The sequence below is a fragment of the Lytechinus variegatus genome, chromosome 17, assembly GCF_018143015.1.
Source record: "Lytechinus variegatus isolate NC3 chromosome 17, Lvar_3.0, whole genome shotgun sequence".
Taxonomy (NCBI): domain Eukaryota; kingdom Metazoa; phylum Echinodermata; class Echinoidea; order Temnopleuroida; family Toxopneustidae; genus Lytechinus; species Lytechinus variegatus.
The window spans coordinates 11880753-11905278 of NC_054756.1; the positions used below are offsets into that span (position 1 = coordinate 11880753).

At 38.1% G+C, this 24526-nt stretch overlaps 1 protein-coding gene across 1 annotated transcript; it reads left to right on the forward strand.

Annotated features, from left to right (window-relative positions):
- Positions 1–899: 899 nt before the first annotated feature.
- LOC121430944 (annexin A13-like) lies at positions 900–15663 on the forward strand. Its single transcript, XM_041628380.1, has 12 exons — positions 900–998; positions 1361–1445; positions 2087–2181; positions 2969–3082; positions 3507–3578; positions 4094–4127; positions 5208–5287; positions 7256–7324; positions 8169–8270; positions 12435–12522; positions 13242–13354; positions 15059–15663. Exons 1-12 carry the CDS (start codon positions 921–923, stop codon positions 15179–15181), a joined length of 1053 nt encoding a protein of 350 aa, XP_041484314.1. The 5' UTR covers positions 900–920; the 3' UTR covers positions 15182–15663.
- The last annotated feature ends 8863 nt before the right edge of the window (positions 15664–24526 follow it).

Here is a 24526-nt window from a genome sequence, read left to right on the forward strand (position 1 = left end):
AAAGGTTAAACGTTATCACAATGTAATAAGATGGAAAAGGGGCTTATCAAAGGCATGTTTCACAGAGGAACTGTTCGTCGAAAGACGCGAGGCTTACTATGATAATGCATTAGCCCCATCAGGGACAATTTTTTTTTCATTTTTGACAATGGAAACGACAATTTTCAGGCAGAAAAGTGCCTTCGTTTGCTTTTGTCCTTAAATAATTTATCATTTATCTACTTTAAGGGGGCACATTGGGGGGCAAAATCTCGTTTTGCCCCCCCCCCAAAAAAAAAAAATATTTGGGGGGGGGCAAGTGGGCCCCCACCCGCTTCCAGCGCCCTTGCCTCCTCCTTCTTCTGTTTCTTTTTTTTCGTTTTCTTCTTGACCTCCTCCCCCCTCTTCTTTTTCTTCGTTTTTCTTCTTTTCTTCTTCTTCTTCTTCTTCTTCTTCTGCGTAGGTCCCAATTACAACCCTCTTTACACATAGAATAATACTAATATCAAGCCTATTTTCGAAAAACGTCAAAATTTGCTCAAGCCAGAAATATAAAATACATAAAAGTTCCATTTTGGCAGCGTTTAAGCTTTCGATCTGTACTATGATTTACCCATTTCACTATTCTCTCCGATGAGGGCGTTAACTTACACTTTGTTGTCTACACGATTTTCTCAAAAGAAAAATCCTATGTTGTTTGATGAATAACTCTTCTGCTGAAAAATTCTCTTCAAACACAACAAATACTATATTATTATTATTATAATTCTGCATCCTATCACTTAACAATTGCACAGTACCCATGGAACTTCGCCATTGGCGACCCTCTCTCTTAAAAATTTTCTGCATCCGCCACGGCCAGCGTAATGATGCGCTAGTTAATTCGTCGATCTGCCCGCATAAAAAAAGATATTCAATATAGAAGTGAATCAGTATAGGGAATGAACCAATCACATGTATCAAACAAGGCGAAATATACAGAGGGGAAAAACATGGCTGCAAAGGACACTGAGCAAGAAGTGAGTTTTTAAGTGATAAATCACATTCTTAATGAATGGATTTTAAATGTTATTGTTTGATCAATTGAAATGCATGTATATTCTGTTTTCATTTCTTACATACGGCGAAAATAATGTTTTAGCATGTTTGGTGTGTGATTTTTCTCCCCCAGCTACGTCTAGAACATATTGCATATTAAGTCCAGGTAAAAACAAATTTGACTTCGACTTATTGGCTTATTACGCCACTGTCCCTTCGATAAATACCTGGTCCTTCCAAAGATGAAGAGCTCGCCCTTGGTAATTCCGGGATATGGAAATACCATGTTTACAACATGTCTTTGGTGGGCAGTCCTTTTATACAAATTTGGTCATTCTTCCAGACATCAGGAACCATCATTCCGGTGGAACATTTTGATAAAGCAGAAGACGTGAAGGCACTTTACGAGGCCACGGTAGCAAGATTAGGTGAGATTTAAAAAAATCATACATGACGTGATAATTACATTATATTGAGCATCATTATCCTTACATCGTTGATTGGTTTATTGCTCATGGCGATTTTGATAAATTCCTTTTGTAAACAAAATGTACACGTGTGTGGTATGTGGTGATGACGACGTCGTTGGCGACGACAATGATGTTGACGACAATGGTGATGAAAATGATGGCTTTGATGATGATGATGATGATGATGAAGATGAAGATGATGATGAGATGATGATGAAGATGATGATGATGAGATGATGATGATGATGATGATGATGATGAGATGATGATGAAAATGAAGATGATGATGATGATGATGATGATGATGATGATGATGATGAGATTAATTTTATGAAGATGAAGATGATGATGATGATGATGATGATGATTAAGATGATGATAATGATGAATTTGATGATGATTATTATAATGATGATGATAATGACGATAGTGATGATGATGATGATGATGATGATGATGATGATGATGATGATACTGATGGTGTTCAACAACGGGGTTGGCATAAAAAACATTCTTTTTTAACGCAACTGTGTTGGTAGAAATGAAAAAATAAGTAATAAGTCATTCATTTATTTCATTGCTTGTCTACATGATTATAGGTACGAATGAAGATGTTATTATTGATATTCTTGCGAAGAGAACCAACTCACAACGTCAAGACATTATCGAAGCTTTTGTGTCCACTTATGATAAGGTAAGGGAAGAAGGACAGATATATGATTTATATAAATAATATTTTTTTAAAGTAGTAGTAGTAGTAGTAGTAGTAGTAGTAGTAGTAGTCGTAGTACATGTAGCAGCAGCAGCAACAGCAGCAGCAGCAGCAGCAGCAGTAGTAGTAGTAGTAGTAGTAGTAGTAGTAGTAGTAGTAGTAGTAGTAGTAGTAGTAGTAGTAGTAGTAGTAGTAGTAGTAGTAGTAGTAGTAGCAGTAGTAGTAGTAGTAGTAGTAGAAGTAGTAGTAGTAGTAGTAGTAGTAGTAGTAGTAGTAGCAGTAGTAGTAGTTGTAGTAGTAGTAGTAGTAGTAGTAGTAGTAGTAGCAGTAGCAGTAGTAGTAGTAGTAGTAGTAGTAGTAGTAGTAGTAGTAGTAGTAGTAGTAGTAGTAGTAGTAGTAGTAGTAGTAGTAGTAGTAGTAGTAGTAGTAGTAGTAGATGATGATGGTGATGATGAACTGCAAATTTAGGTGGTGTTCTTTTTGTCCATACCACGTAGGGGGATAAATAAATTTTTGATTGGAATGTTTATACAATTTCAGTAGTATGCTCTCTGAAATGAAGGAGTGAACTGTCAATTTTTCAAGTCTTCAAACTCTGACGATGGCAGCACTCAATTTTCATGCGGCATATATCCAACGCCTATTCATGAACTCGATATTCCTTTTATAATATTTTGATAACTTTTGTTAAAATATAACAGTAGTTTTATCATTTAAAAAAATCAATGATGATAACAAAAACTATATTTACTTATATTGTCTCTCAAAGGAACTACTGGACGTTATGAAATCTGAACTTAGCGGCGATTTTCTCAGGGTTGTCGAAGGACTGCTGGACGAGCCAGCGGTGTTCCTTGCAAAGAATATCCATAGTTATGCAACTGTAAGTATTGACAAGTGAACTAAATGTTAAAGGAAAGAGTTTGAAAAAAGGAATTTGGTATGAAGTTTATTTTTATAAACTTGAATTTATCCTACAAACTTATTTTGTATACAGTATCATAAATTGTGATCTTTGCATCTTTGGAAGTTTGATTCCTTTGATTTTATTGTCACAAAATTCTGAAAAAAATATATAGTAATCCTTGTATTTCATGGGTAGTGTTTTCACAAAAGGACTTGTCGGACGTTTTATCCGACAAGTCCCGTTTCATTTGCCAGTTACCATAGTAACAGTGCCTCTCGGCTAATCAAAACCAGGGAAATATGTCTAATCTGGCAACTTATCGGACGAAAACGAGGATAAAACGTTCTCCCGGTCAATCCTAAATTTTACAAAAAAAAAATTTGTTCGTTTTTATTTTAAGGATACCAGTATGTACCAAACTTCCGATCTTGCTCTTCGTCTTCTTGAGATCATCTTTCCTCTGAATTATTTGGTAAGTTCATTGACCTTTCAAAAAACACTGGAAGTGGTGTCACTTCAAGCCTACTCCAATTCCCATTTGTCGCTAACCTTGTTTGTGCCCTTTTATTTTTGTTATGTTCCCCTAAACAGAACTAGGTTTACAAATTCCAAAAATTATGTAATGAAATTGGATATAAATTATGGAATGTATTAATCATGTACATGTATTTTGCACTAGGTTTGTCAATTGGAAAATAAAATATTTGTCAATGCTTTGTACTTGATTGATATTTCATCCATGTTTCTACAGTGCATTTTTGGGAAAGGATGAAATGATTTGTATTATCACATAATCCTTGAAACTGAAAATTATGTCCGAAAATTTGTGTAATTACAGGCTAAATGCATGTGTAGTCTGTAACTATATATTTTTGTTACCTTTTTTACACCATGTATTTGAAGCGTTTAGAAATGTTCGTATTAAACGCATTATAAATATATATTATTCTGACCATTCATTATTCATAATTTAATTCTATCGTACAGGAGACAAGCTATGTTAAAGAGGCTTACCAACAAGGTAATTATCAGATTCATCATCGTGGGTGTCAATAAATCTTACTTGGGAGTGGAACGAACCGTGCAGGAGAGAGAGAGAGGGGGGGCATAGTATTTTGTATACATAAGGGCTGTTAGACGATTTTGTCAACTAAATATTGGGATATTGCAATGATAGAGTTACAATTTAGGCCTCTCCCGATTTGACTCTTCTTCCCTCGATCGCCTTTTTAATTTTTCTTCTTTTTTATTCATTATGGGGGCGATTGTTCAATATTTTTGAAAAATAATGGTGGTTGCCACAACCTCCAGTAGCAAGCCGTCCTCTTGTAGTCAGAGTAAAAAAAAATCAGGCGCGCATATAACTGCGCTACTTTCCTGTATTTCTTTTAACATTTTAAATGAGAATTCGAATCGACAAAACAGTCAATAGGAATAAAAAAAGGGGGGGGATTCGATTTGAGGGAGATTGATATTACAAACAGACAATGTTTGCGGGGGTGGGGAGGGGGATAGGAGGAGGGGAGGGGCAATGGGATCTTTGCCTGTACGCTCTGGAATACTCGAACAGGATCTGAATTTTATCGTCATCCTTGTCCACGCTATCATTTTTGCAATAAAGTATAAAATGCGTGCAATAAGATTGTAAACTAATTCCATACAACGATACCAAACTACCACGTTAATAAGGCATGTGAGGTGATGTTTAACGACCGAATCGACATTTTATGCAGGTACTTGTTTTGAAAATTTTCAATAATTATTGAACGTTTAGTTTCATGATATGAATATATGAATAAGGGATCAAAGAATTATATGATAACGTCCTATTGAATTTGGAAAGGGAGAGGTTAACGCCCATATACCCTCGCCACTATACCTCCCCATAATCATATAGCTTTTATAGTAATTTCCTAGTATTGAATATTTTTATTTTCTCCCGCCGAATTTATTCAAACATCTTAACGATCTGATTATTTCACTCCGACTGCACTTCTTCTTCTTTTTCTTCTTCTTCTTCACCTCTCTTCCCACCATTTTTATGTTTGCCCCCCCTCTCCCTCTCCGTCTCTCTCTTCCTTCCCTTTCTCTCTATTTATAGTGTTTGGTTCCACCCTGGATGCAGATATCTCTCTGAATGTATTCGGTCCTTGGAAAACGATCCTACTCAATGTTGAAATGGTATGAACTACACCCCCTCTCTTTCTCCCCCTCCCCCTCTCTCTCTCGCGTCTTTTCTTTCTTTCTTTCTTTATTTCTTTCTTCCTTCCTTCCTTCTTTTGCCATAAACTTAAGTTCAATTTTAAAGTCCCCCCAAACTTAAATCTTTTGATTAAATGCAGTTCTGCAACTTGCATGCGGTCAATCGCAACTCATCTCTCCCCCAATACCCAATGTACATGGTATGGTCTTGGTTTTGGAATTACAAATGATAATTATGACAAATATTTCTTGCATCCCCCATAAAGCTCTTCATAATCCTATTTCGCCCATGTATCCCTCTCTCGCTCTATCTAATAAGGGTTCCATGACATTTGATCCGACGGCAATTGCTCCGAAGGAAAATCTGCAAGTTAAGCCAAACATAAAACCTAATCTAAAAAACTAAATAAACCGTAATCTTTATTTTGCTTTATTCTGAACCAAAAGCTTTATTACAATCCTAACTCAAATGCCAGCCTGATGCTGGCCTGACACTTGCACGACTTTTGGCCACCATTTTGTCGTGGCAAGTCGTGCCATTTTGGGGCACGAACTGGGAGGCTCCCGCACTGTTTTACGACTTGTTCACGCATAGTTCACGACAAGTTCACGAATAGTTCACGAATGCGTGCCCGTCAGTGTCCACATGCATTGACACGAACTGGCACGACGAATTCACGCATAGCTTGCGCATATTTTACGCACCTCCCGCATTGGCACGACGAGTTTGCGCAATTCGGACGGTGTCGTGCTGAACTATTCGTGAACACGACGTGAGCTGTTCGTGAACCATTCGTGACAGTCGTGGCATGGCGCGCACTGCCACGCACTGGCACGCATCGTCCCGACGAGTTCACGACGAGTTCACGAACAGTTTGCGCATAGTTCACGACCCGGTGGCTAAATTTTGTCGTGACCAAAATTTTGAACATTTCAAAATTCTCGTCCCGACATGGCACGCAGTCACGACATGTCACGACGTGTTTACGCACACTTCACGCCAGTTCACGACTAGTTTGCGCACTGGCACGACTTGAGTCGTGCCAATGCGTGACACAAAATCGTGCAAGTGTCAGGCTGGCTTAATGCCAGGCTGACACTTGCACGACTTTTGGCCACGATTTTGTCGTGGCAAGTCGTGCCATTTTGGGGCACGAACTGGGAGGCTCCCGCACTGTTTACGACTTGTTCACGCATAGCTCACGACAAGTTCACGGCGAGTTCACGAATAGTTCACGAATGCGTGCCCGTCAGTGTCCACATTGACACGAACTGGCACGACGAGTTCTCGCATAGTTTGCGCATAGTTTACGCATTTCCCGCATTGGCACGACAAGTTTGCGCAATTCGGACGGTGTCGTGCTGAACTATTCGTGAACACGTCGTGAGCTGTTCGTGAACTATTCGTGACAGTCGTGGCATGGCGCGCACTGCCACGCACTGGCACGCATCCTCCCGCATCGTCCCGACGAGTTCACGAACAGTTTGCGCATAGTTCACGGCCCGGTCGCTAAATTTTGTCGTGACCAAAATTTTGAACATTTCAAAATTCTCGTCCCGACATGGCACGCAGTCACGACGTGTCACGACGTGGTTACGCACACTTCACGCCAGTATACGACTAGTTTGCGCCCTGGCACGAGGGGGCACGACTTGAGTCGTGCCAATGCGTGACACAAAATCGTGCAAGTGTCAGGCTGGCATAACCCTCTGAGATATTAAGACCGAATCAGATGTCGTGTTTCCCTTATAAGTGACGGTTTGTTATGTTTTTTTTTAAATAATAAACCACACAATGATCGCTGACCTGGTTAATTATTAATCTTACCTTTCTCCATCCCATCCCACTCTTCTCGCCCCCTGTCTCCCTTCCCTCCCTCCCTCCCTCCGCCCCCCCCCCCCTCCCTCCCTCCTTCCCTCCGCCCCTCCTCTCTCCCTCTCATATAGGGGCAGCGGCACGAGACGACATGTATCGATAGTTACAAAGTCGACCAAGACATTCAGTTTCTAGTGGAGGTCAGTGAAACCGATGATCATGAATTAATTTGCCATTGAATAACAAAACTGAACAAAGTCATGGCTTCTCGAATATTGCCGTACTCTCAAAAGGAAACACTACTGCCTAGGTTCACGCCATCTTTTTTTATCATTCCTCGTTTTACAAATAAATTGATCGTGTAATTGGTTTAATCGCTGAAAAGGGTCACCGACAAAGTATCCAATGAATTAGCATAGAATATTTGATTTTATAATAATAATAATAATAATATAGGGTATTTATATTGCGCACATATCCACCTTGTTAGGTGCTCAAGGCGCTCCTATATTACCCGGCTAAGCTAGGCGTTCATAGCGCACACAGCTTTTTAAGGAATTACTTCCTACCGGTACCCATTTACCTCACCTGGGTTGAGTGCAGCACATTGTGGATCAATTTCTTGCTGAAGGAAATTACGCCATGGCTGGGATTCGAACCCACGACCCTCTGTTTCAAAGTCCGAAGACTAATCCACTGGGCCACAACGCTCCACATTATTATAATTCGACAATTTAACAATATAGAAATTATATTGTATTAGGTAGCCGAGTAATATGTTTTTATTTATAGCACTAATACTTGGGGAGTAACAAGAGTATTTCAAACATTCATTATGTAATATAGTCTGTATTCATTGATACATGTATAATAATTAGGCTATCCTTTTCAAAACCGTCACATTCCCATACTGATCTTCGGTGTAAATGCTGCTATAGGGTTACGCATTAGGTACATCACATGAATTGATAGTAATTAGAGTAATCCCTGAAGTGAGGATTTTATACAATTTATGAAGACATTGATTTTCTATTTATTTTGCAGACCCCGGTAGACGAATGGGCGCTACCAAATGCAAGGATGGAAGATATGCTAATAAGAAATAGTGTGGAGCATCTCCGAAAGGTTTTCAAAGGGGTTAAAAAGGTAGCGTTTATATCTTTTCTAAACATGCATAAAATAATTATTATGGGGGGTGTTTCGTGATCTAGTGGTTCTTACTCTCGTCTTTCAATCAGAGTATTGAGGGTTCGAATCCTAACCGTGTCGTATTTTCCTTCAGCAAGAAATCTATACCTTCCTTGTGCTGCACTCATCCCAGGTAATGCCAATGGGCACGAAGCAGCATTTGTATCTTGGAGGTACTGAAAGCGGCACATGGTGCCGGGAGATGGTGTTATATGAATGCCGGTTATTATTATCCTTTTTATTCTATTTATTTGATTTTATCTAGTTTGAATTTGGTCTTTCCTCATTTTCTGTAGGAATCGGGGACTCAAACTCATGGTTTAATTACATTAAATAAATGATTTGTGATAATTTTTAATCATAATCTTTGTCTCACCTGGATATCACAGCGAGACTAGATAACACTGCTACTATATTTAATTGAATCGCCTGATGCAGGCGAGACTACCATGGCGTTCCACCTGTTAGAGTAATAATTTAAGTGTTAATTTAAATATCGCATACATTCGTAATTCCGAAGCTTCGTAATTCCGAAGGTTCGGTTATTCCGAAGGTTCGTATTTCCGAAGGTTCGTAATTCCGAAGGTTCGTAATTCCGAAGGTTCGTTAATCCGAAAACGAAATAAGGTTCGTAATTCCGAAGGTTCGTTAACCCGAAAACGAAATAAGGTTCGTAATTCCGAAGGTTCGTTAATCCGAAAACAAAATAAGGTTCGTAATTCCGAAGGTTCGTTAATCCGAAAACGAAATAAGGTTCGTAATTCCGAAGGTTCGTTAATCCGAAAACGAAATAAGGTTCGTAATTCCGAAGGTTCGTTAATCCGAAAACGGAATAAGGTTCGTTAATCCGAAAACGAAATAAGGTTCGTTAATCCGAAAACGAAATAAGGTTCGTTAATCCGAAAATTAAATAAGGTTCGTATTTCCGAAAATGAAAATAATTCATTTTGGTAACACAAACGATGTTGTCATTACAAGATTACACGATATTATGCAATGATAGTAATAATGATCGATGATACATGCGTGTGTTGGGGCCAAAGCATGTATTTCATTAAGAATGGCGCCCTGATCAAGCATAGGCTAATTTCGATTTTATCTGAGCAATTGCTGCCTATAAGCAAATGGTTTAATTAAAGATGCAGGGGATCAAGTGTGTTGGAAGCGCGCGAGCAACCTCTAGATAATAGGATTTGTATTGGAGGGGATGTCATTTTTAATAACAGCTTCTGCTGGTAATAAAAATAATACTAATAATGATCCTTGTGAGATGTTGAAAGCGCGAATCGCAAGCTGAAACTAGTAGACATTTCATGTAACAAGACGTGAAGTGAGCATTCGGAGCATTTTTTTTGTAATCGTCATGATCGTGAGAAAGATGTGTATCTTTCTAAAGAATTAATGCGAGGGCGAGCTGTAATTTGTTGAAATACTGACCTGGGGCCCGTTGCATGAAACTTTTCCCTGAGAAAACTCAGGTTGTTTTTACAGAAGTTTTTGCCCTGTGCTAAAGTCAATGGCGGAAATCAGACTAACCTTATAGTTTTTAGTTTTTACCAGAGTTTTCTCAGGTAAAAAGTTTTATGCAACAGGCTTCAGAAAGTAATCTTTTAAGGACTGCATTTAGTGACTCATGAATAGAATATAGATATCTCACGAACTAAATAATGAGAGCGCGAACCGCAAGCTTAAAATTTGTGATATTCCAACCTGAAAACTGGACATTTCATACTTCTTTTTTTTGTAACCAGGAATAGAATGAGTTCCTCAATAAACAATACTTGATGCGAGCGAGAAACGTGAGCCAAATTTTTCCGATTTTCAAACCTGAAAACTGGACATTTTACGTGTTCTAAGAATTCTTGTAAAAAAATAATAATAGCTGGGAGAATAGTTTTCAGAACTGAAGTGGCTTCCCTGGGCAAATGATATCTATATCAATATTATCATTCTAGGCCCACATGAAATTTCCAAAAGTTTGAGCACGTGATTCGCTCGCAACATCTCACAAGGATGCCCTTTTAACAGTAATTGACCAAAAAGGCGAATTTTACATCTTCAGATTTGACTTTTCCCCCAAACCGCTTGCTCTCTACGCTCGCAGAAATGAAACGTAAATATATAACTTTAGTGATCACTTAAAAATTGTGCTCAATTTAGTTACTAAAAAACACACAACCTCTTTACACAGATGATATTAATGGTGAAAATATCCGTTTGCACCAAATTGCCCCTATTGGCCCCCTTTTTTTTGCTTTGCCCCCCCCCAAAAAAAAATACGTTCCGCCGCCATTGGTTAAAACACGCATCGTCTTCATGGCTAACTGCAAAAAGTTCTTAAAATGTCCCCTTTAGATCAGGTCAGAGCTTATATATTTAAAAATTCTGTTCGCGCTTCTTGCTAGCAGTTATTATCTAAATTTAGTTACATAGGCATCTCGCTTTGAAGATCACAAATGTATAGTGACTGCACTTCGGAGTGCTGATTTGTCTAGTTCAAATTTGAACTAGACAAATCAGCACTTCGAAGTGCGGTCACTATACACGCTCTTTAAGAGCTAAATTAGCACTTCATTTTTTTAGAGTGTAGGACTACCCTTTCAAAGAAACAAAAAAAATCAACTTTAAACTGCCGATCAAGGAAAATATGGCTAAAAAAATTGCCCCCCCCTCTATTTGACGAAAGTTGGATCCGCTGGGAGGGAGGCAGGGGGCATCAAAATGAAATAAAAAAAAAAACTGGGGAATTAATATTTTCCAAAATGGGAAAGTACCTTTTTCAAAAATAAATATGCCGTTTTTCATGTTTTTTCGAAATAAAATACTCTTTTTAAAGTATACAAGTTAAGTTAAGTTTTCAGGCTGGAATTTTGAAAAATTTCAGCTTGCGCTTCGCACTCTCATTCGATTGGTGAAATATGCATCCTAAAGAGGTCACTAAATGCTTTCTTTAACAGGTTCCTTTTCTGGTCAGTATGTTTAAGCTCGCGTTTTGCGCTCGTGTTAATTCTTTAGTTATAAATGCACATCTTTTTAATGACAGCAGAAATCTGCTCGGATTTAAAAAAACTAATTTTCATTTTTTATTGAAATAACCTAAAGTTTTAGCTTGTGATTCACGCTAGCAACACCTCGCAATAATGCCATTTAAAGAATAATTGACCACAAAAAAACGTTATACAACTTCACCTTTGAATTTGTTTTACCAAGCCGCTCGCTCATTATAATCTCTCCCGAAAAATAAAGCCTAAATATACATTTTGCCATAATAAGAAGTCACTTCGAAAAAGTTTTTCTCTACTTAATCACTATCAAACACACAATGACTTCAAGCAGATGATAGTATAAGGTGAAAATATGACCAAAGTGCCCATTTTGACGTATGAGTTTCATTTGTTGGCTTTACCCCTAACGAAAATTCGTTCGGCCGCCCTTGCCTTCCCATCCTCATATGATAATTGAACGGCAACAGTGTCCCCCGCCCCCCTCCCCTTGCCTCTGCCTCTGCTTTCCCGGTTTTCATTTTTTCGGATTAACGAACCTTATTTTGTTTTCGGATTAACGAACCTTATGTTGTTTTCGGATTAACGAACCTTATTTTGTTTTCGGATTAACGAACCTTATGTTGTTTTCGGATTAACGAACCTTATTTCGTTTTCGGATTAACGAACCTTCGGAAAAACGAACCTTATTTCGTTTTCGGATTAACGAACCTTCGGAAAAACGAACCTTATTTCGTTTTCGGATCAACGAACCTTCGGAATAACGAACCTTTTTTCGTTTTCGGATTAACGAACCTTCGGAACAACGAACCTCATTTCGTTTTCGGATTAACGAACCTTCGGAACAACGAACCTTATTTCGTTTTCGGATTATCGAACCTTCGGAATAACGAATCGTCGGAATTACGCCACAAATGTTCGGATTAACGAACCCTTTTTCGTTTTCGGATTAACGAACATCGAGGTATAGGCAATTTACGTGTTTCGGAATTACGAACCTTCGGAATAAAGAACCTTCGGAATTACGAAGCTTCGGAATTACGAAGTGTAACCAATTTAAATATACCATACCAATTCATTTTTTTTCTTCACTTTATTTCAATGGAAATCGCCACGGTAGTCGATGAGCGAGAAAGGTATCGACATCATCCAGGCAATTAATGATAGCACTCTGACGACTGAACAAAAGGATGGCTTCTCTGCAATTGGTATGTCAAATATGTTGGTTTTTCCAATTCGTTATACAAAATTTATTAAATTTTCTATATTTTATCAAACTAAATTTAAAACAAAATAGTGATTCTTTAAATCAAGACCTAACACGGTGTATGTTATATAAAATCAACGGCACAATGAGCCAACCTTTTTTTTTGGGGGGGGGGATCAGACATGGTACAATGGGCAAATCTCCTAAAAAGTAAAGAGCAAGTGAACAAGAAAGGTAATCCGTTTTGAAATGAAAATCTTTTTTTATCAGGACTAAATATTATAACGTGTTTCACCTTTATTCTTTAGTTTTCTTTTATTTTTCACCCTTTTTATCGCGGTCGTGAAATCTGTTTGGATCACGTGCCGCCAGGTCACCCCCCCCCCCTTATGGTGTATATGCCAGTGGTATAAATTATTACTCAGAGACGTAACATACAGGCCTACACATGAATATCAAACATTGACGAGCTTGACATTTCAGTGGAAATTTTATAGGAAAGACTACAATTCTCAAAGAGAAAATACAAAGGCCCCCCCCCCCTCCGTACCGACTTTTTTTTCTTTCTTTTTCCTGGTACATTTATAAATGAAATTATTAAGAAAATTACAGAAAAGAGTTCACCAAGATCTCTATAATCTACCCGTATCTTGCATATCTCTGTCATCCCCATTCCCTCCCCCTCTCCCTCTCTCTCCCTCTCTTGCTCTTTCTCTTCAGTATCAATGTGTACCGATTATGTCCGCTTTAACGCCACCGTACTTCGCAAAGCAATGGCTGGACTCGGCACAGATGACGATACTCTCATTCGTGTGATTGTTGCCAGATGTGAGGTAAGGTGATCAGTTTTCTTTTATTCATTTTTTGTTCTAAATTAAATGACCTCATTAGTTTACTTGTTTATTCATTTATTAAAAACTATTCGGAAGTTACTTTTTCGGAATAGGTAATTGTTTTATTTCATTATTCTTTCATTAGTTCGTTCATTTATTCACGCATTCATATCTGTGTTTCATGTAGTCATTATTTTTTTTATTCAATTAAATTCAATTTATTGTCATTCTTCAAAATAATACAAATAAGTACAAGATAGATTGATTCAATTTAAATAATAGCATGAACAAAATTCAATATTGAAAAAAGATGATATACATATTCGAAAGTGATTTAAATATAAATTAACATACATGTTAACGTCATTCATCATTAACATCATTCATTCAATTTCTATTCATTCCCCGGGGGCCCACTTCCATTCACGAGTGGATACCATGCGCGACCATGGGGTCTCGAAAAGCACCCTAAACAAGTAATTTCCATATTCTGAAAATGCACCCCTTAACAAGTATTGGCGTGTGAAACCCTACCCTTAACAAGTATTGGCGTGTGAAACCCTACCCTTAACAAGTATTGGCGTATGAAACCCTACCCTGAACAAATATTGGAAACAAAACGATACTCTTGGCAAATATTCCCTGAAATGAACCCCTAAACAAGTGACAGGAATGTTATATTGTTATGGGTCCTTCGGTCGTCGGCTTTACCTTATTTGGTTTAGTACGACCCCACCTTCTACACCTCGCGCAAATCGGACTCTAAACACGAAGTGTTGGGCAAAAAAGGACATCCTTTATAAAACATTTTAATTTTGTTTTATCATCCCCGCAAATTCGACCCTAAACACGGAAGAAATAGATACCCTTTTTTCATTATTTTTGTGTTTTTGATACCCTTATCACGTTACGTACGTAACGTGCCCTATCGTGTTTTGGGGGTCGCGCATGGTATCCACTCGTCAATGTAAGTGCCCCCCCCTATTAATTCTTACGTACCAATTCATTAAAGGGGAATCCAGCCTTGGCCATAAAATGGTGTGTTGGAAAGGCGAAAAATAAATTAAACAGAATGGTGAAAGTTCGAAAGAAATCGGACAAGCAATAAGAAAGTTATTGTTGTTTTAAAATTGAGATCGCTAATACTATGTAGATTTCAAATTGGCAACTAGGTAAGTAAATTATGACAAGGGGCAAGGACAACTTTCCCATAGGCCATGTACTTTATTATCAGGGATTTGTGGCTTTCTCCTAAGTACCCATTCCCCTGGGGCAGTAATCTAAACATAACCCAGGTAGTATATTGTTTATGTCCTCATGAAAAAAAAATAATTTGAAATAAAACTTTTGGGAAAAATGACATTTTAGCCATAATATGTATTGGAGTACATGGAAGAGTAGTCCTTGCCTTACATCACTATGACATCCCATATGTGGCCAATTTGAAGTCTCCATGGGTATAGTGATTACCAATATTTACAACTTTTAAAAATTCTTAACTTTCTTGTTGTTTGTCCAATAATTGTTCAAACTTTCAGCTATCAACTTGTCTGATTTTTCTTTTCCTTATAAAAACAAGTTTTTATTTGGGTTGGATTCCCCTTTAATCTTATTATCTGTCTTTTTGATATGACGTCGGCTAGAAATATTATTCTAGCTTGCTAATTTAATTCAGTTTATATTCTTCAATTTTCATATATCTAGATTGATTTGGAAAACATCAAGTTGGAGTTTCAGAAGATGTGTGGAAAATCTCTTCGTGATTGGATCTCATCCGATACGTCGGGCAACTATCGAGATATTCTATTGGCTATTATTGGCGATTAAAATACCGCCAAAGTTATATCATATGATAATGCTACAGATACATCGATAAAACCGACTCCAGACCGATCAAAGTTATGAACAGCATAGACACGGAGTTGTTAGGAAGGGGCAGGGACAAGCTGTTTTCCTTTGATCCCATGCTCGACACCGCCGATAAGTTATGCGCTAATATGCATAACCAGCCAGTTAACAATCAATTAATAGAAGGCATGGCTAATAAGAGTTTTAAACCCACGCTTCAGAACATCGTATTTCGGCAACTTATGCTGCACATTTCCCCTACGGCGGCCGTAAGCAGCCGCTAAAACATTTTTTTGTACCATAATTGTGGTTTGAATAAAAATAAATAAAACGGTGTGACCGATCGGTATAACAGTTCGCTGCCCCTGATGATTTCTTGTCAATTGTCAAAAGTACACAGCAAAAACTGTGGTGTTGACCGGTGTAGAGGACCACACCAGTTATTTTACACCGGTGTTAAATTGGTGGTGTTAGTTTTACACCTATAGGTGTTATTACAACACCTTTGGTTGTTACATTGACACTCTTTGGTGTTATGTTCAATCTCTAGGGTGTACTTTTAACACCTCAGGGTGTGGTCCTCTATTAACACCAATTGATGTCAGTTTTAACCACCACAGGTTTTACAGTGTATAAAGCATTTAATGATTAAAATGCAAAGTTTTACAGTTTCATACGACTTATAACTACCATAATCTGACATAGCTGGGGAGCATTTCGTGTAACTTTTTTCATTGACTAAATTGTTACAAGCTACTAAAACCCTTGCATCTGATTGGCTCAGAGTAAATTAATCACTGACAAAACTATTCAGGACACGCTCCTGACTGTGTTCTCATATCCCATTCTTGAGCATTTTATAAGAGATGTCAGATAAATGTGTTCTAAGTTCTGATCGTAATTTCTCTGCTGTTGATGTTTATTTCAATGTATAGCCATGTTGGAACGGGATTTTATATGAATTTCAGTTTTTGTAAAGCCATCTGAAACTGCTTGATAAATAAGTGGGAAGAGTGTACTAATCAATTATACCGCATTACGATATGGACGATATAATGTATATTGACAGACTTAGATTATTTAGTAATGTTGCCGCATTTCAATCTGTAAAAAAAAATTGAAAATGATAATTTCGGGACATGTACAGTTTCTTTGTATTTTGATTATCTTGTTTAAAAGCTCTTGCTCACACAAGTGTGGCTCAACAGCGTGCAGGGGCGATCGCTTCTATGATTTATGAAGCATTGGCGAAGGTGGGGGCGGAGGGGGGGGGGGTAAACATAAAAAAAGAGTAAGAAATTTGGAAAAATGGAAAGACTATAGCATAAAGAGAGATCGGGTTCGTGTAACTCTTTTTAAAGGGGGTTGAAAATATTTATATTTAAATATATATTCACAGAGCAAAATGCTCAAAATTTTGTAAAAATCTGCAACAAAAAAAAACCGAAGTCATTTGAGTTTTTAAAGTTCATCAATATATTGCGAAAAACTGTTATATGCACGTCGTCATATAATATTCATTAGGTGGGCTGATGATGGCATACCCCCCTTCCTTTCTCTTATGTTATTAAATGAAATAATTGTTGTTTTTTCATAAACTGTGTGATTTCCATTTTTTTGGGGGGGGGTCTTAAAAGAAAAAAATTAACAGACCGATATTTCATACAATAAAATGCAAATGAACAGATTGAGATATGACATCACCAGTTTGCTCATTAAATACTAATGAAGACATGACTAATGCAAATAATTAGAATGCCATTGCTTTGTTATTCCTTGTCCGATTTTGTTCAAATTTTCTGTGTCTTCTTAATCTTAATGAATCATATTATTTAGCCTGGAGTACCATTATTATAAAACTTCATCATAAACAAAACAAAAATGACACCGTCCCTGACTGATCAACAACCGTCGAGTACATAGCCAAACAGAATCAACTAAAAGAAAGAGGGGGGGGGGTGAGAGAAGAATGTGAAGAATAGGGGAGAGGTATGACAGGTGGAGAAAGATGTGTCTTTGAACATGTGTGTGTGGGGGGGGGGCAAGTACAGGGGGATGACGGGGTATAGGAGGGAAAATAAGGGAGGAGAAAGAGGAGATTATTCAATACGTCAGTATCTTATTTATTGATAGCGCCCCCTTGCATCGATTGGAGGATTGAAAATCTTTTATATTACATTTTGGTACGTTGATCTTCGATGCCGGCCAAACTGGGGTAAAAAGAGGAACAGAAAGTATGTGTCCTGCCAAACACAAAAAGAAAAACAATAAAACATAAATTAAAAGTACTGCTAGAGAAAGGGAAACATATTCTTTAGATTAAAAGGGAAAATGCTAGTGAGAATGACATGTGCAAAGTTTGGAAAAATATCTCTGGGGATATATTTTTTATTACGATTTATATTTTAATGTTTTCCTTTCAGCTATTTTTAATGAGGATGGGAGGGGTTATTTGAATTTTGCTTTTCAGAGTGTAATTCAATTATTCCTTTCTCTCCCCCCCCCTCACTCTCTCTATCCTCCCTTTCCATTCCCTTTTATCTCTCTTTTGTTCGAGAAAAAAAATTTGTAAACAATCCAACCATTTATAATTTTCTCAATCTACTGAAAGAAAAAAACAGTGCAAACAGCGTGATGATGCGCTCAGTATGTGTAAATTCGTAGGTGTGTTTCATCGGCAATTAGAGCATATGTGCAGGTCAGGCGTACATATATGCCACAGATTTCTATAACCTACTTTAAATCAATCTGCTGGAATTAAAAAGAAAAAGAGAAGCCATTTCCACATCTCCCCCCCCCCCCCTCCATCTCCCATTTATCTACCCTTCTCTCTCACCATCCCTGTATTACCAACCTACTCCTGTCTCTCTCACTCTCTTCCTCACCCCCCCCCCCCTTCTTAGCCTCCCTTTCTCCCCCTCTTTCCTTTTCTTTCTCCTCCCCTCTTTCCCTTTTTTCTCCACTGTGTCCCCCCTCTCTCTCCCTCTCCCACTCACTTCTCCTTCCAGTTAGTTTCCGACCCATCACTCCGGTTCTTGGCTCGCGCTCCGCACGCGCGGGAAAATCTACTCGTTCATTTACCTACCCTTGCCCACTGCAAATCGGTCGCACACCACTCTTGAGCCTGGGTTTACATTTGATTGAACAGTGACGAGGGATTTATCCGACTAGACGACAGGACTGTAGATCTCGTATCGGATTGCACTTATTATCATCCACTCGGTGAATATTATTTACTGGACACGCGACTGGCTCGCGAGCTATGGCAGCGGTAGAGGTATGTCGAACCAGAAATTGTTTTCTCGTATTTCTTAGTGATATTAGCTGTGGTGGTGTTATCATGCTTATGCGATTGCTAGCAGAGTTGTGGAAGTTGTGGATCGTTTCATGTGTGTGTTCCGAACTATCCCATGGCAATTGTCTCCGTGAGGTGTGCGCATTGTTTGAAATTTGTTTACTCGTACATTAGCAAATATTATAACACAGTTTTAGCAATAGTGTTTGTTGTGATTGACAGGAAAACAGCGGACATAACCAAGGAGTGTATGAGGTGTACCTCTGATTTTCTCAGAGCTTTAATAGCCTAGAGAATATAAGAAATGAGAAGTGTACCATGATAATGTTTGCAGTAAATGAAGGTGCGAAACCAAGAGGATGAATGAATCGTTAAAAGGAGAGATCAATTAGCTGGAGAAGATGGGGGGGGGGGTGGTGGTTCAGGGCTACACATCCGATCATGAAGATCAGGGAGAGGGGTCAGGTTTCGCTGACACAACCCTGCAAAATATGCAGGACTATGTGCGAAACTCTTGATTAAAAAAATATATGTTGGCCACCCTCATTCGCTCATTCAGTCAATCAATCAACCACTCAATGGTGGAGTTGATTTGTTACCAGATTGCTAAGAAAGCATGAATGCTTGTAAGCAACCTACCAGACGGCTTATGGTCCATGGACCTGGCCACGGAGGATTATCTATTGTTACTGGGGGTGCTGTGACAATGATCAGCACCCCCAGTAACAATATAATCCTCCGTGGACAGGTCCATGTTATGGACCTTCCTAGGCCGGGGACCGGGTAAGGATTCGGCACTAAGCGCACCAAGTGGGAATCGAACCCGCGGGTCACCTGAATGCAAAACACACGCTTTACTGACTGAGCTATCACGCCTCCATCAACCAACCAATCTTGAATCGATGAAGCTATAAACTCTCCGTATCACTATCCTTCGATTCCCATCACATTACCGTACGGTTTTGGGTTCAATCCCCGGTCGAATCCTAAATCAATATAAACAAATCCCTTTCCCCATTAGAAAAAAGATTTCAGGGGCGGATCAAGGATTTTCCAAAGGGGGGCACATTTTTCCGAGGAAAATTTGACATGCAAACAAGAAAAAAAAAGGTTTTAATCAAAAATTACAACAAGCAAAAAAGGTCTTCACTTAAAGGGGGGGGGCACAGTTCTGTTTCAACGGCAGTTTTACATTACAAATTTTAATTTTGCTTCTCAATGGGGGGGGGGGGGGGCTTGCAAGCTGTGCCCCCCCCCCCCATGGATCCGCCAGTGATTATAGTGATGACATAAAGCTTCATGAATTTATTCGCCCTGTTGTTATCACCTCCCCAGTTCCACATAAAATATAATCGATCGATCGTGCAAGCAAGGCAATATACTTTATTTTCCACATCTTGAATATCGCCTCATTTAAAAAGAATCAATAAATTTTACACACCGATTATGAAAACTAAAAGCCAGAATATAAGACCGAATATCATCTTTTGAAATAGTTGCAAATCTCATTGGTCAGACTTTTGATCCTCCGCTAAAGCACTATTAAACAATATGTCAAATTCATCATTTAATATGAATTCATACGTTCTACGTAAAATACTTGAAATACTCTTGTTTTTATAAAAAAGGAGAACTCTTGAATTAGTTGGGCATTAAAACAGTTGGGGAAAAAATGCCCAACTTTTAACCAACCATGGATACTGTCCACACAAATATTGGTTAAAATCTGCCCAAACTGCTTAATAAAAACTAATAATTGGGTAAAAAATTTGCTCAATTGGATGATTGCCCAGAATATATTATAATAATAATAATATATTATAATTTTACCAACATCCATTACCCAACACAGTGGACAGAATGTTGTCCAACATTTTAAGTGCGAAGAGGAAGGATTCAAACCGAAATTATCGCCATTTACCAATGAATACAGCATGCTCTATGTTGAATCTATTGTCTGTTTTCCATGTTTCATTTGACTCGAGTTCCACACCCGAGCCTTCAAACTGAGCTTTCAATACAATAGTCATGCACCGTATTATTATCGTGTATTATTCGTCTACGATTTGTTTGCATTGTTACGGTCGTGTCAGACTAAACGCAAATAATGATAATCATTTTCCTCAAGTTTATTATTCTAGTCAATATTCAAGCAGGTTATGAAGGGTGGGTTCGATAAATCCGCGTCTCTATTATCAGTTGACTTTTCCTATGCATAGACAACATAAAATGAAACATAATTGTATAAAGAAAAGATTCATTACACCTATAGTCGACAATTCGTGTTCCAATAAAAATGATAATAATAGAAAGATAATGTGAGCCGCGAATATGATGATAGTGATCTTTTTTGGCGAGAATTCACAAAAGATTTAAATTAGGCCTTTAGAAGGATATAAACAGTGACCTTTGTGATTGATATATTCGAAAGAATTTACGGCATCATTTTACGCAAAGAGTTTATCAAAAGAGAGAGAAAGAGGGGGGGGGGGGTGTCGATTGTGCTTGGTAGTTGAGTCATAATGTCCCCCCAAATTATGAACGGCATGGCTCATTAGGGGCTAATAACACGAATTCTCGTAATATAACGTCCGGCACTGAGGGGTCCCCTACTGATTAATATTGCAGCTCTTGACAGACCTTGTTGTCATTTTATATGACTGAAACCCGACAGTCATGGGTCTTATTTCGTCCACTATGGCTATACGCATCCTGCGGTAGTGATTGCAATGATATATGACAGGAAGATATGGAGAACTATGGGAGGATTGGTCAGTATTTGGGGGAGTGGAGGTTCGGTAAAAGCAATTCATTTTTTTCATATTTTTTAAAATTTACTTCTCACTGCATATTGTGAACAATTTAATTCTTCAATTTGCTTTGTCTTATAATCATATCATGTTTATGTTAAATTGGTGTTTTGTTTTGATGGTGATCCTTCAATCATGTCAATGCCAGAATTTTATACTTTTGAATTTGAATTGTAGAATAGTGGCGGGGGTAAATCGCCTCATTATATACCCATTATGGCCATCAGGGTGGGGCGGGGAGGGTTTCACAAAAATATAATTCGTGAAATTAGGAATGAGTTTATAGAAGGGGGTGGACGACACGACCCTCTCCCTTAATAGGCTGTATATTCAAGGGAGATGCGCCCCCCCCCCTCCCATATTACCCCCATGTACAATGCAATAGCGACAATTATGTATTTCTATATTATTTATTAAAATATCTTTATACAGGATAGCAGGCTCAGATTAACTGTTTTCAGCCTGGTCCTGTTAACATAAAAGTAACAATTTATACATAATAGATAAAAAAGTACAATTACAATGATAATGATTCAATGGTGCATGCCATTGTCTCAAAGTCTTTGACGATTGGAAAAAGGGGGAAACCCCCAATCTGATGACCAATTAACCAGCTAATGGAGCGTAGTTGTAGCTACTGTATGTGCAGAAGGGAGCATGCTTGAATGACCACTTCCGTTCACCGTTCCTTTCTAATAACACTACTGTCTTTCATTATTTCATTTGATTAACTGAAAGAGACCCCCCCCCCCCGCCCCTCACTGTCAAGACAACGCAATGTGACACCTGCACAAAAAACATGCATCCCATACAATAACATACAGTATATACTGAATATATGTTTCAAGTCAGTAGCGTATGAAGGATTTTCCACAGGGGGGCAAAATCGTCTGAAAAAAAATGTCAAAAAAGGGGTATTCAACCACAAATAAAGGGGTTCGTGCTTGACAAAAAAATTGACAAGCAAACAAAATTTTAAAAAAGGTACTCAAAAGGATATAAAGGACATTTCACAGCAGAAAAACAAGACAAGCAAAAAATTGCATGGGACCAATCCCGTCAGGGGGGAGGGGCAGTCTGCAACCCCCGCCCCCTGTAGGTACGCTAGTGTTTCAAGCCCGATACGTCATACTTACCCCCTCAAAATATTTTTCCTATTACGCCACTGCCTTTTCATACCGTGATATGACCGGATTTTTTTCCCTCTTGCCCCCCCCCCTTCGCTCCTACCCCGTTAAACATCCCCGAACAGGCTTATAATTATAGGCACACGAATTTGAAAGATACGCCCCCCCCCCCCACCATGCCTAACAAAATATTGAATTTAGATTAATGGGCCCGTATTCTGAAGTCAGGTTTAACATAGACCGTGGTCGAACTCTGTGCTAAAATTATGGGAAGCCAAAAGTGTCATTTTTTTTTATAAGGTTGTATGCTTCTTATATTTACTTATATTTACTGTGCTCTTTCCTGATTCTACGATGATGAAGACAATCGTCTATTTATACTTCCCAGACAATATTGAATGATCTGAGAGCCAAATGAGTTGAAATATGATATATCTACTGTTAGTGATTTATGTACCAATTGGCTATCCATACTTAAACCACAACTTTAAACCTGAGTTTAAGTTAAACCCGACTTCAGAATACGGGCCTTTGAGTTTAATTGAATTGAATTTATTCGGAAACATGAATATCAAAATTATTCCCAACCACGAAGATGTACAGAATAATGAACCAGTACCTCTAAAAAAAAAGAAAAAAAAAGAAAGGAAGGAAGGAAGAAAGAAAGAAAGAAAGGAAGGAAGGAAGGAAGGAAGAAAGAAAGAAAGAAAGAAAGAAAGAAAGAAAAAAAAAAGAATTTATGCATGTGAGTGAGGCCTGCTATGTGGAATGCTGTTCGTGAACATTGAGCAGTGTGTAGAATGTTGTATGATTGTGAATAAAATGATTAAAGAAGTATATTGATGATAGTGATAAATCGATAAAATGTTTGATGTACTTTATCGATAGTATGGCTTCGATATTGCTTTGATTAATAACATGAAATCTATTATTTCAGCTTCATATTTTGCTATGCCCCGAGTTAATTGAACTCTTCAAGTGCGTTCCTGAACACATTAATTAAAGTCAATTACTGATTGAAACTTAACTTTATGATGGTAGTACTGCAATAAGTGCTAGTAAGTGTTGGTATTCTGTACGCCTCAAATGTTCCAGTTTCGATGAGATAAAGTATCAATTTGATATTGGGCGTAGACAGGGTCCTAGATTGAAGAAAGTGAAAGGAACGGGGGGGGGATGTTGAAGTCGCTGAGTATTCCACATCCCCCAACCCATGATGTAACCCAGGATGTAAGACGGCAATAAAAAAAAACAGGAATCAGTTCTATGCCGTCGTTGTTTTATCAATATCAACGATTTTATTATTATTATTATTGTTATTATTATTATTATTATTATCACTCCTCTAAACAGGATCAAGTCCGTATTTTTCTTTAATAACTTTGCTCTAACAAAAAAAAACACCAAGTAATTTCAAGTGCAACTAAGTGCAGCTATATCACACTATCATTATTATTATTATTGTTGTCGTTATTATTATCATTATTATTATCATTATCATTATTATCATCATCATTATCCTCATTTAATTCCTTATCCGTCTGTCTGTCTGTCTCTCTCTCTCTCTGTTTCTCTCCACCTATGAATAAATATCTTTTTCTCCCCCCACTCTCTCCTCAACTGGACTCCTTCCTTCCGTTTTTTCTTCCCTTCCTTTCACGCCCTTCCAGCCCCTTTTTCTCCCCACCCTTCTCTCTCTCCTCCCCCACTTTAACTCTCTCTCGCCGCTTGCCTATCCATCATGTAGAACACCAATTACCCTTATCGTCATATATGAATTTTATAATTAAGGAATCCATTTCTACTTCGTATGAAATGAATATTAGGGTGACGAGATGGACAGTAGCTTCCAGCTATTTTCACACTTGTTTCAGTGGTGATACACAAGACGTATAGTGTATCTCGTCGCGTTAGAATATGCACAGGGACAGACTAGGTAATTCCCTTTGTAAACGATTACCCCTTTTTTCTTGAACCCCGCCCCTCCCCGCCTCAAAATATATCTCGCATTTTTATCACCATTTGCTTTATATTGAATATGGTGAATATTTCACATTTGATTTATGTTTGTTTTTTAAAGGTGCTCTAAAAC

Bases quoted from the DNA above. Each gene is read 5' to 3' on its own strand.
- LOC121430944 (XM_041628380.1), top strand. From the start codon at position 921: ATGAACCAATCACATGTATCAAACAAGGCGAAATATACAGAGGGGAAA. The intron at 3,083-3,506 runs GTAAGTATTGAC...TTTTATTTTAAG, and splicing joins ATATCCATAGTTATGCAACT to GATACCAGTATGTACCAAAC. The intron at 13,355-15,058 runs GTAAGGTGATCA...TCATATATCTAG, and splicing joins TGATTGTTGCCAGATGTGAG to ATTGATTTGGAAAACATCAA.